The sequence below is a fragment of the Coregonus lavaretus genome (genome assembly GCF_964263955.1).
Source record: "Coregonus lavaretus genome assembly, chromosome: 2".
NCBI lineage: Eukaryota > Metazoa > Chordata > Actinopteri > Salmoniformes > Salmonidae > Coregonus > Coregonus lavaretus.
Window position 1 is genome coordinate 74,131,030 of NC_139989.1, and position 12,846 is coordinate 74,143,875.

The following is a 12,846-nucleotide window of genomic DNA, read 5'->3' on the forward strand; positions in this document are numbered from 1 at the left end:
CACTTCCTACCTCAACATCGTCTTGCTATTCATGTTAAATAAATTAGTCTGTCAATTTGAACTAAGCAAGCTGCTAAATCATTCAGTTTACATCTTGCCTACATCTTGCCCAGGCTACTGGAGGCTGTCTGAAATAAGATGTAGGCCTATCAGGGGCTATGTTTTGGCCTAGTTTTCAGGCCTGATGGAGTAGTCATTGGGCTAGAAAAAGTAATTGCTTTAAATCACCTGACTGTTTGGATGTGTCTGTTAGTAAACTGTTTTATTTCTAAGAGATCATGAGTAAAAGAGAATAATGTACATTCAATAATTAGTTGTCACTGTGTTCACCACAACCAACATGCTGGATCTCTGTTTAGGGGTCAGTGGTCTAAAATGAGTCTCTCTGGGGAGAGAGAGGAGGGGGACCCTGCCTCTAAAATGAGTCTCTCTGGGGAACATGACACCAAAGCTAAGAGGTGAGCTGACAATATTGTTTAAGAATTTATATTACAAAATGCTATATAGGAGAAAAGAAAATCACATTTGTGATTTTTCATCAGAAATGATTACTAATGGGTACCTTCAATATAACTATTGTAGATTTGAGATGTGATTTAAAACCATTGTTTAGCTGGAATGTAATGTTCGTATCCTGTATATTTGACTGTGATACGTGGTTGTCTCACCTAGCTACCTTAAGATGAATGCATTTACAGATGCCATATCTTAATTTGACCCTGTTTCTCACAGCTGGAACATAATCCTGCAGCAATAGCAAATGTGTATTATTCGGTGGATTATAATTAAGGGATATTTTGAGGGGTTCATACATTTTTCCTCAGGGAAAATCAAGTCTGACATTTTAAAGTGGAAATTACCCACTTTAGACGCCTTTATAAAGCCTTGTAGTGGTTTAATCATTTCTTTAAACAATAAAAGCTAATTTACCAACATTTCTGAAAATGGATATATAGCGTTTTGGAATGAAACTCTTGTTTCCCCATCTGAGCTCAGAGTAGATGAGAGACGTAATATTTGTCTCTGTTGTGTTGAAGCCCAATCAAGCAGGAGAGACCAGCCTCCCCTGTACCCAGCTGTGTGTCCATGAAGAGTGACTGGTCTATGAGTCAACCTCTAAACTTTAGAGAGGGAGACTTTTCTACTGAACAAAGGTAAGAAGAACTCATGGGTCATGGTCAGTGAGTTAAACAACATTGTCTCTAGTCATTTCTCCTCTCCCATTTTCCCATTTATTTTTGTTGTTTTCATAATCCATAGGCTAAACCTTTTTTCCATTTTCATAATCCTGAAACAATATTAAACAACACAACATTCCCTCCCTGTGTGTGTGCGTGTGTGTCTGTCAGTGAGTGTGTGTGTGTCTGTCAGTGAGTGTGTGCACTCCCTGGATGAGGAGATGTAATCTCTATCCTGATTGCCTAGTCACTTTTAACCCTACCTACATGTACATATTACCTCAATTACCTGGTACCCCTGCACATTGACTCAGTACTGGTACTCCTTGTATATAGTCTAGTTATTACCTCAACTACCTGGTACCCCTGCACGTTGACTCAGTACTGGTACTCCTTGTATATAGTCTAGTTATTACCTCAACTACCTGGTACCCCTGCACATTGACTCAGTACTGGTACTCCTTGTATATAGTCTAGTTATTACCTCAACTACCTGGTACCCTGCACATTGACTCAGTACTGGTACTCCTTGTATATAGTCTAGTTATTACCTCAACTACCTGGTACCCCTGCACATTGACTCAGTACTGGTACTCCTTGTATATAGTCTAGTTATTACCTCAACTACCTGGTACCCCTGCACATTGACTCAGTACTGGTACTCCTTGTATATAGTCTAGTTATTACCGCAACTACCTGGTACCCCTGCACATTGACTCAGTACTGGTACTCCTTGTATATAGTCTAGTTATTACCTCAACTACCTGGTACCCCTGCACATTGACTCAGTACTGGTACTCCTTGTATATAGTCTAGTTGCAAATCATTGTGTGCCACTTGTGTAGACAACCTGGAGCTGGCAAACAGATTTAATAAATGTTGTTGTAGCCTCGTGTTATTATGCAACTATAAATGGCAGTGTTTAGTTAATTCAATTGGAAGTTATCAAGTGTCACCATGGTCACGGTTCTATCTCAATTGCTGATCAGATGTTAGAATGCATTAGATTGAAGGTAACAGCCAGCCAGATTAGGCTACAGGTAAAGAAATAACCTGGCTGTTGTTGACAAGCATGGACCTATTCAGTTCATATCCATATTATTAATATTTGATTCATTGATTGAAATTACGACCCCATCCTCAGTAGCCTATTCCAGCAGGCTACTGGGCAACAGAAGCACTTCCTACCTCAACATCGTCTTGCTATTCATGTTAAATAAATTAGTCTGTCAATTTGAACTAAGCAAGCTGCTAAATCATTCAGTTTACATCTTGCCTACATCTTGCCCAGGCTACTGGAGGCTGTCTGAAATAAGATGTAGGCCTATCAGGGGCTATGTTTTGGCCTAGTTTTCAGGCCTGATGGAGTAGTCATTGGGCTAGAAAAAGTAATTGCTTTAAATCACCTGACTGTTTGGATGTGTCTGTTAGTAAACTGTTTTATTTCTAAGAGATCATGAGTAAAAGAGAATAATGTACATTCAATAATTAGTTGTCACTGTGTTCACCACAACCAACATGCTGGATCTCTGTTTAGGGGTCAGTGGTCTAAAATGAGTCTCTCTGGGGAGAGAGAGGAGGGGGACCCTGCCTCTAAAATGAGTCTCTCTGGGGAACATGACACCAAAGCTAAGAGGTGAGCTGACAATATTGTTTAAGAATTTATATTACAAAATGCTATATAGGAGAAAAGAAAATCACATTTGTGATTTTTCATCAGAAATGATTACTAATGGGTACCTTCAATATAACTATTGTAGATTTGAGATGTGATTTAAAACCATTGTTTAGCTGGAATGTAATGTTCGTATCCTGTATATTTGACTGTGATACGTGGTTGTCTCACCTAGCTACCTTAAGATGAATGCATTTACAGATGCCATATCTTAATTTGACCCTGTTTCTCACAGCTGGAACATAATCCTGCAGCAATAGCAAATGTGTATTATTCGGTGGATTATAATTAAGGGATATTTTGAGGGGTTCATACATTTTTCCTCAGGGAAAATCAAGTCTGACATTTTAAAGTGGAAATTACCCACTTTAGACGCCTTTATAAAGCCTTGTAGTGGTTTAATCATTTCTTTAAACAATAAAAGCTAATTTACCAACATTTCTGAAAATGGATATATAGCGTTTTGGAATGAAACTCTTGTTTCCCCATCTGAGCTCAGAGTAGATGAGAGACGTAATATTTGTCTCTGTTGTGTTGAAGCCCAATCAAGCAGGAGAGACCAGCCTCCCCTGTACCCAGCTGTGTGTCCATGAAGAGTGACTGGTCTATGAGTCAACCTCTAAACTTTAGAGAGGGAGACTTTTCTACTGAACAAAGGTAAGAAGAACTCATGGGTCATGGTCAGTGAGTTAAACAACATTGTCTCTAGTCATTTCTCCTCTCCCATTTTCCCATTTATTTTTGTTGTTTTCATAATCCATAGGCTAAACCTTTTTTCCATTTTCATAATCCTGAAACAATATTAAACAACACAACATTCCCTCCCTGTGTGTGTGCGTGTGTGTCTGTCAGTGAGTGTGTGTGTGTCTGTCAGTGAGTGTGTGCACTCCCTGGATGAGGAGATGTAATCTCTATCCTGATTGCCTAGTCACTTTTAACCCTACCTACATGTACATATTACCTCAATTACCTGGTACCCCTGCACATTGACTCAGTACTGGTACTCCTTGTATATAGTCTAGTTATTACCTCAACTACCTGGTACCCCTGCACGTTGACTCAGTACTGGTACTCCTTGTAAATAGTCTAGTTATTACCTCAACTACCTGGTACCCCTGCACATTGACTCAGTACTGGTACTCCTTGTATATAGTCTAGTTATTACCTCAACTACCTGGTACCCTGCACATTGACTCAGTACTGGTACTCCTTGTATATAGTCTAGTTATTACCTCAACTACCTGGTACCCCTGCACGTTGACTCAGTACTGGTACTCCTTGTATATAGTCTAGTTATTACCTCAACTACCTGGTACCCCTGCACATTGACTCAGTACTGGTACTCGTTGTATATAGTCTAGTTATTACCTCAACTACCTGGTACCCTGCACATTGACTCAGTACTGGTACTCCTTGTATATAGTCTAGTTATTACCTCAACTACCTGGTACCCCTGCACATTGACTCAGTACTGGTACTCCTTGTATATAGTCTAGTTATTACCTCAACTACCTGGTACCCCTGCACATTGACTCAGTACTGGTACTCCTTGTATATAGTCTAGTTATTACCGCAACTACCTGTTACCCCTGCACATTGACTCAGTACTGGTACTCCTTGTATATAGTCTAGTTATTACCTCAACTACCTGGTACCCCTGCACATTGACTCAGTACTGGTACTCCTTGTATATAGTCTAGTTATTACCTCAACTACCTGGTACCCCTGCACATTGACTCAGTACTGGTACTCCTTGTATATAGTCTAGTTATTACCTCAACTACCTGGTACCCCTGCACATTGACTCAGTACTGGTACTCCTTGTATATGTCTAGTTATTACCTCAACTACCTGGTACCCCTGCACATTGACTCAGTACTGGTACTCCTTGTATATAGTCTAGTTGCAAATCATTGTGTGCCACTTGTGTAGACAACCTGGAGCTGGCAAACAGATTTAATAAATGTTGTTGTAGCCTCGTGTTATTATGCAACTATAAATGGCAGTGTTTAGTTAATTCAATTGGAAGTTATCAAGTGTCACCATGGTCAATTGCTGATCAGATGTTAGAATGCATTAGATTGAAGGTAACAGTCAGCCAGATTAGGCTACAGGTAAAGAAATAACCTGGCTGTTGTTGACAAGCATGGACCTATTCAGTTCATATCCATATTATTAATATTTGATTCATTGATTGAAATTACGACCCCATCCTCAGTAGCCTATTCCAGCAGGCTACTGGGCAACAGAAGCACTTCCTACCTCAACATCGTCTTGCTATTCATGTTAAATAAATTAGTCTGTCAATTTGAACTAAGCAAGCTGCTAAATCGTTCGGTTTACAGCTTGCCTACATCTTGCCCAGGCTACTGGAGGCTATCTGAAATAAGATGTAGGCATATCAGGGGCTATGTTTTGGCCTAGTTTTCAGGCCTTGTTGGTGGGTTTGGCGGAGTCATTGGGCTAGAAAAAGTCATTGCATTAAATCATCTGACTGTTTGGATGTGTCTGTTAGTAAAGTGTTTTATTTCTAAGAGATAATGAATGAAATAGAACAATTTACCTTCAATAATTAGTTGTCACTGTGTTACCCACAACCAACATGCTGCATCTCTGTTTAGGGGTCAGTGGTCTAAAATGAGTCTCTCTGGGGAGAGAGAGGAGGGGGGCCCTGCCTCTAAAATGAGTCTCTCTGGGGAGAGAGAGGAGGGGGGCCCTGCCTCTAAAATGAGTCTCTTTGGGTGAGTTGACAATATTGTTTAAGAATTTATATTCCAAAACGCTATATGCAACAACAAAAAAATACATTTGTGTTTTTTCATCAGAAATGATTACTAATGGGTACCTTCAATATAACTGTTCTAGATTTTAGATGTGTATGAAAATGAGTTTTTTTCCAAAACGCTTTATATCCATGGTTTAGCTGGAATGTAATGTTCGTATCCTGTATATTTGACTGTGATATGTGGTTGTCGCACCTAGCTACCTTAAGATGAATGCTCTTACAGATGCCATATCTTAATTTGACCCTGTTTCTCACAGCAGGAAAATAATCCTGCAGCAACAGCAAATGTGCATTTTTATGTGGATTATAATTAAGGGGCATTGTTTGTAAGGGCTGATAAATTTTTCATTAGGGCAAATCAAGTCCGAAACTTTAAGTGGAATTTACCCACTTTAGAAGCCTTTATAAAGCCTTGTAGTGGTTTAATAATTTATTTAAACAATAAAAGCTAATTTACCAACATTTCTGAAAATGGATATATAGCGTTTTGGAATGAAACTCTCTTATGTTTCCCCATCTGAGTTCAGAGTAGATGAGAGATGTAATGTTTTTCTCTGTTGTGTTGAAGCCCAATCAAGCAGGAGAGACCAGCCTCCCCTGTACCCAGCTGTGTGTCCATGAAGAGTGACCGGTCTATGGGTCTTCCTGATCACTTTAGAGAGGGAGACTTTTCTACTGAACAAAGGTAAGAAGAACTCATGGGTCATGGTCAGTGAGTTAAACAACACTGTCTCTAGTCATTTCTCCTCTCCCATTTTCCCATTTCTTTTTATTGTTTTCATAATCCATAGGCTAATCCTTTTTTCCATTTTCATAGTCCTGAAACATTATCAAACAAACACAACATTCCCTCCCTGTGTGTGTGTGTGTGTGTGTGTGTGTGTGTGTGTGTGTGTGTGTGTGTGTGTGTGTATGTGTGTGCACTCCCTGAATGAGGAAATGTAATCTCATGTTTTGTCCACAGAAACCAACAGGAGAGATCAGAGTCAGAGATTCTCAGTGGTCAGTCTTCCCAGAGTCATCAAACAGACCTGGCCTCCATATTCAGTGTATGTGGTCCTGTTATTTAATTTTTTTTTATTTTACCTCAAGTAAAGTTGTTCTGTCAATCATTCATTCATGTGTTAATGAGAAAGCATTTAGTCTCTTGCTTAACTTATTTACTTGATTTATTTCAGTTGCTTGAAGAGAATATTATGACATTTGTGAAGAACGAGCTGAAGATGTTCAAGAGGATTCTTAGTCCAGAACTCCCAGAAGGCTTTGAGAGTCAGAAGCAGGATAAGGAAGTGGTGGATGCTGAAGATGAGAAGCAGGAGAGCAGTGCCAGAGAGGGGGCTCTGAAGATCACACTGCACGTCCTGAGGAAAATGAACCAGAAGGAGCTTGCTGACACACTGGAGAAAAGTAAGAGCTGTCTGCCTCATGTTGAATGATGTTTTAGAACATTTAAAAGCTGTAGCTAAAGTACAGCTAAAGTAGCTGTGTAACTCAATGATATTGTAGCAGCCTTAACACAACACCTAGTGACCTCATCAAGTAGCAGCAGGGATGTGTTGTGTGGATTCATTTAGACAGAGGAGAGAGAGACAACATTATTAATGCCATCAATAATACCAATAATGATATAAATCAGTCACACCAGTGTGTAATGAATTATGAAAACATTTACAGATTTATACAGACAAGAGAATAAATGATTATAATTTAAACTTTATAAGACAGTCTTAGAATACTGTAGGCATTAAAACAGATGTAATATTAATATCCTCTGTGTTATTTCTTCATTCAGATGAGCGTGCTGTGATTCTTCAACGTGAACTCAAATCTAATCTAAAGAAGAAGTTTCAATGTGTATTTGAGGGGATCGCTAAACAAGGAAACCCAACACTTCTCAATAAGATCTACACAGAGCTCTACATCACAGAGGGTGGAACAGGAGAGGTCAATAATGAACATGAGCTGAGACAGATTGAGACAACAACCAGGAAACAAGCAAGACCAGAGACTGCAGTCAAATGTAACGACATCTTCAAACCCTTAACTGGACAAGACAAACTTATCAGAACTGTGCTGACAAAGGGAGTCGCTGGCATTGGAAAAACAGTCTCTGTGCAGAAGTTTATTCTGGACTGGGCTGAAGGAAAAGCAAATCAGGATGTCCAATTTGTATTTTCATTCCCTTTTCGGGAGCTGAATTTGATGAAAAAGGACAAACACACTTTCATTGAACTTCTCAGTCACTTCTCAATGGAAACCAAAGAATCAAGAATCTCCAACTACGACAAGTACAAAGTTCTGTTCATCTTTGATGGTCTGGATGAGTGCCGACTGCCCCTAGACTTCCAGAAGAACAAGATCTGTTGTGATGTCACAAAGTCAACCTCAGTGGATGTTCTGCTGACAAATCTCATCAAGGGAAATCTGCTTCCCTCTGCTCTCCTCTGGATAACTACCCGACCTGCAGCAGCCAATCAGATCCCTTCAGTGTGTGTTGACCAGGTGACAGAGGTACGAGGGTTCAATGACCCACAGAAGGAGGAGTACTTCAGGAAGAGATTCAGTGATGAGGACCTGGCCAGCAGAATCATCTCACACATAAAGATATCAAGGAGCCTCCACATCATGTGCCACATTCCAGTCTTCTGTTGGATTTCTGCAACAGTCCTTGAACACATGTTGAGTACAGACAAGACAGAAGAGATGCCCAAGACTCTGACTGAGATGTACTCACACCTTGTGGAATTTCATACCAAACAGAAGAATGAAAAGTATCTTGGGAAAGAAGAGACAGGTCCACACTGGAATAAAGAGAGCATTCTGTCACTGGGAAAACTGGCTTTTCAACAGCTTGTTGACGGCAATCTGATTTTCTATGAAAAAGACCTGAAAAAGGCTGGCATTGATGTCAATGAAGCCACAGTGTACTCAGGATTGTGCACACAGCTCTTTAAAGAGGAATGTGGGCTGTACCAGGACAAGGTGTACTGCTTCGTGCATCTGAGCATTCAGGAGTTTCTGGCTGCTGTATATGTGTTCCTCTCATTCATCAACAACAATGAGAATCTAATGGCCAAACCTCAATCAACGTCCAGCAACTTTTTTGCGCTTTTCAGAGACAAGCCTGAAGTTACTTTCTACAAGAGTGCTGTGGATAAAGCCTTACAAAGTGAGACAGGAAACATGGACCTTTTCCTCCGCTTCCTTCTGGGCCTCTCACTGGAGTCCAATCAGAAGCACTTACGAGGTCTACTGACAAAGACAAGAAGCAGCTCACAGAGCCATGAAGAAACAGTCAAGTACATCAAGGAGAAGATCAGGGAGAATCCCTCTCCAGAGAGGTGCATCAATCTGTTCCACTGTCTGAATGAACTGAATGACCATTCTCTAGTGGAGGAGATCCAAAGCTACCTGCTCTCAGGAAGTCTCTCAACAAAAGAACTGTCACCTGCACAGTGGTCAGCTCTGGTCTTTGTGTTGCTGACTTCAGAAAAGGAGCTGGATGTGTTTGACCTGAAGAAATACTCCAGATCAGAGGAAGGTCTTCTGAGGCTGCTGCCAGTGGTCAAAGCCTCCAGAGCTGCTCTGTGAGTAAATAAAAGTATATTTAAGTACTAATCATCAGTTTAGAGAAAAATATATATTATAGTATGTATATAATACTATATTGAAAAACATATTGAATCACTGCATTGATGTTCACATTAGTATAACAATATGACCATACAATTATAGGAGACAGAAGATGAATCTATATGTTGTTTAAGAGAATAAACCAAATGCATCTGCCATTGTCCTTCTACACTACTGGTGTTAAAATAACAGTGTGTTTGTGAAATCATGATGATGTCTTTGTCAGGCTGTCAGGCTGTGGAGTCACAGAGGAAGGCTGTGCTTCTCTGGTCTCAGCTCTGAAGTCAAACCCCTCACACCTGAGAGAGCTGGATCTGAGTAACAATGACCTGAAGGATTCAGGAGTGAAGCTGCTCTCTGCTGGACTGGGGAATCCCCACTGTAAACTGGAGACTCTGAGGTCAGTATTCCTGTATCACTCAATGAACACACATACACTGGACACACACTGGACACACACACACACACCCAGGACACACATACTATACACACACACACTGGACACACACACACACTAGACACACAACCTGGACACACACTCATTGGACAACACACACACACACACACTGGACACACACACAAACACACACTGGACACACACACACTGGACACACACACACACACACACAAGGATTAATTGAGTAGTGTTTAGAAACATGTAATCTACTGTTAATAATGATACATTCATTCATTTATATACAGTACCAGTCAATAGTTTGGACACACCTACTCATTCAAGGGTTTTTCTTTATTTTTACAATTTTTTACGTTGTAGAATAATAGTGAAGACATCAAAACTATGAAATAACACATATGGAATCATGTAGTAACCAAAAAAGTGTTAAACAAATCAAAATATGTTATATTTGAAAATCTTCAAATAGCCACCATTTGCCTTGATGACAGCTTTGCACACTCTTGGCATTTTCTCAACCAGCTTCACCTGGAATGCTTTTCCAACAGTCTTGAAGGAGTTCCCACATATGCTGAGCACTTGTTGGCTGCTTTTCCTTCACTCTGCGATCCAACTCATCCCAAACCATCTCAATTGAGTTGAGGTTGGGTGATTGTTGAGGCCAGGTCATCTGATGCAGCACTCAATCACTCTCCTTCTTGGTCAAATAGAGGTGTGTTGAGTCATTGTCCTGTTAAAAAACAAATGATAGTCCCACTAAGCTTAAACCAGATGGGATGGCGTGACGCTGCAGAATGCTGTGGTAGCCATGCTGGTTAAGTGTGGTTAAATTCTAAATAAATCACAGACAGTGTCACCAGCAAAGCACCCCCACACCATAACACCTCCTCCTCCATGCTTTACATTTACATTTACATTTTACATTTTAGTCATTTAGCAGACGCTCTTAACCAGAGCGACTTACAGGAGCAATTAGGGTTAAGTGCCTTGCTCAAGGGCACATTAACGTCATTTAGCAGACGCTCTTAGCCAGAGCGACTCACAAATTGGTGCGTTCACCCTATAGCCAGTGGGATAACCACTTTACAATTTGGGGGGGGGGGGGGGGGGGGTTAGAAGGAATACTTTATCCTATCCCAGGTATTCCTTAAAGAGGTGGGGTTTCAAATGTCTCCGGAAGGTGGTGAGTGACTCCGCTGTCCTGGCGTCGTGAGGGAGCTTGTTCCACCATTGGGGTGCCAGAGCAGCGAACAGTTTTGACTGGGCTGAGCGGGAGCTGTGCTTCCGCAGAGGAAGGGGAGCCAGCAGGCCAGAGGTGGATGAACGCAATGTCCTCGTTTGGGTGTAGGGACTGATCAGAGCCTGAAGGTACAGAGGTGCCGTTCCCCTCACTGCTCCATAGGCAAGCACCATGGTCTTGTAGCGGATGCGAGCTTCAACTGGAAGCCAGTGGAGTGTGCGGAGGAGGGGGGTGACGTGAGAGAACTTGGGAAGGTTGAACACCAGACGGGCTGCGGCATTCTGGATGAGTTGTAGGGGTTTAATGGCACAGGCAGGGAGCCCAGCCAACAGCGAGTTGCAGTAGTCCAGACGGGAGATGACAAGTGCCTGGACCAGGACCTGCGCCGCTTCCTGTGTAAGGCAGGGTCGCACTCTCCGAATGTTGTAGAGCATGAACCTGCAGGAGCGGGTCACCGCCTTGATGTTGGCGGAGAACGACAGGGTGTTGTCCAGGGTCACGCCTAGGCTCTTCGCACTCTGGGAGGAGGACACAGCGGAGTTGTCAACCGTGATGGCGAGATCATGGAACGGGCAGTCCTTCCCCGGGAGGAAGAGCAGCTCCGTCTTGCCAGGGTTCAGCTTGAGGTGGTGATCCGTCATCCATACTGATATGTCTGCCAGACATGCAGAGATGCGATTCGCCACCTGGTTATCAGAAGGGGGAAAGGAGAAGATTAGTTGTGTATCGTCAGCGTAGCAATGATAGGAGAGACCATGTGAGGATATGACAGAGCCAAGTGACTTGGTGTATAGGGAGAAAAGGAGAGGGCCCAGAACCGATCCCTGGGGGACACCAGTGGTGAGAGCACGTGGTGCGGAGACAGCTTCCCGCCACGCCACTTGGTAGGAGCGACCGGTCAGGTAGGACGCAATCCAGGAGTGAGCCGCGCCGGAGATGCCCATCTCGGAGAGGGTGGAGAGGAGGATCTGATGGTTCACAGTATCAAAGGCAGCAGACAGGTCTAGAAGGACAAGAGCAGAGGAGAGAGAGTTAGCTTTAGCAGTGCGGAGAGTCTCCGTGACACAGAGAAGAGCAGTCTCAGTTGAATGACCAGTCCTGAAACCTGATTGGTTTGGATCAAGAAGGTCATTCTGAGAGAGATAGCAAGAGAGTTGGCTAAAGACGGCACGCTCAATAGTTTTGGAAAGAAAAGAAAGAAGGGATACTGGTCTGTAGTTGTTGACATCAGTGGGGTCGAGTGTTGGTTTTTTGAGGAGGGGAGCAACTCTCGCTCTCTTGAAGACGGAAGGGACATGGCCAGCGGTCAAGGATGAGTTGATCAGCGAGGTGAGGTAGGGGAGAAGGTCACCGGAGATGGTCTGGAGAAGGGAGGAGGGGATGGGGTCAAGCGGGCAGGTTGTTGGGCGGCCTGCAGTCACAAGTCGCAGGATTTTATCTGGAGAGAGAGGGGAGAAAGAAGTCAAAGCATAGGGTAGGGCAGTGTGAGCAGGACCAGCAGTGTTATTAGACTTAACAAACGAGGATCGGATGTCGTCAACCTTCTTTTCAAAGTGGTTGACGAAGTCATCCACAGAGAGAGAGGAGGGGGGGGGGGGGGGGAGGAGGATTCAGGAGGGAGGAAAATGTGGCAAAGAGCTTCCTAGGGTTAGAGGCAGATGCTTGGAATTTAGAGTGGTAGAAGGTGGCCTTAGCAGCAGAAACAGATGAAGAAAATGTAGAGAGGAGGGAGTGAAAAGATGCCAGGTCGGTAGGGAGTTTAGTTTTCTTCCATTTCCTCTCCGCTGCCCGGAGCTCTGTTCTGTGAGCTCGCAGTGAGTCATCAAGCCACGGAGCTGGGGGGGAGGACCGAGCCGGCCGGGAGGATAGGGGACACAGAGAGTCAAAGGATGCAGAAAGGGAGGAGAGGAGGGTTGAGGA

At 42.8% G+C, this 12,846-nt stretch overlaps 1 protein-coding gene across 1 annotated transcript; it reads left to right on the plus strand.

Annotated features, from left to right (window-relative positions):
* Positions 1-7,189: 7,189 nt before the first annotated feature.
* LOC311150832 (NLR family CARD domain-containing protein 3-like) lies at positions 7,190-9,670 on the plus strand (the record flags this gene model as incomplete). The annotated part of the gene is made up of 3 exons (XM_084188378.1): positions 7,190-7,196; positions 7,431-9,225; positions 9,506-9,670. The coding sequence occupies 3 exons, from the start codon at positions 7,190-7,192 to the stop codon at positions 9,591-9,593; spliced, it is 1,890 nt and encodes a 629-aa protein (XP_084044504.1). The 3' UTR covers positions 9,594-9,670.
* Positions 9,671-12,846: the final 3,176 nt, after the last annotated feature.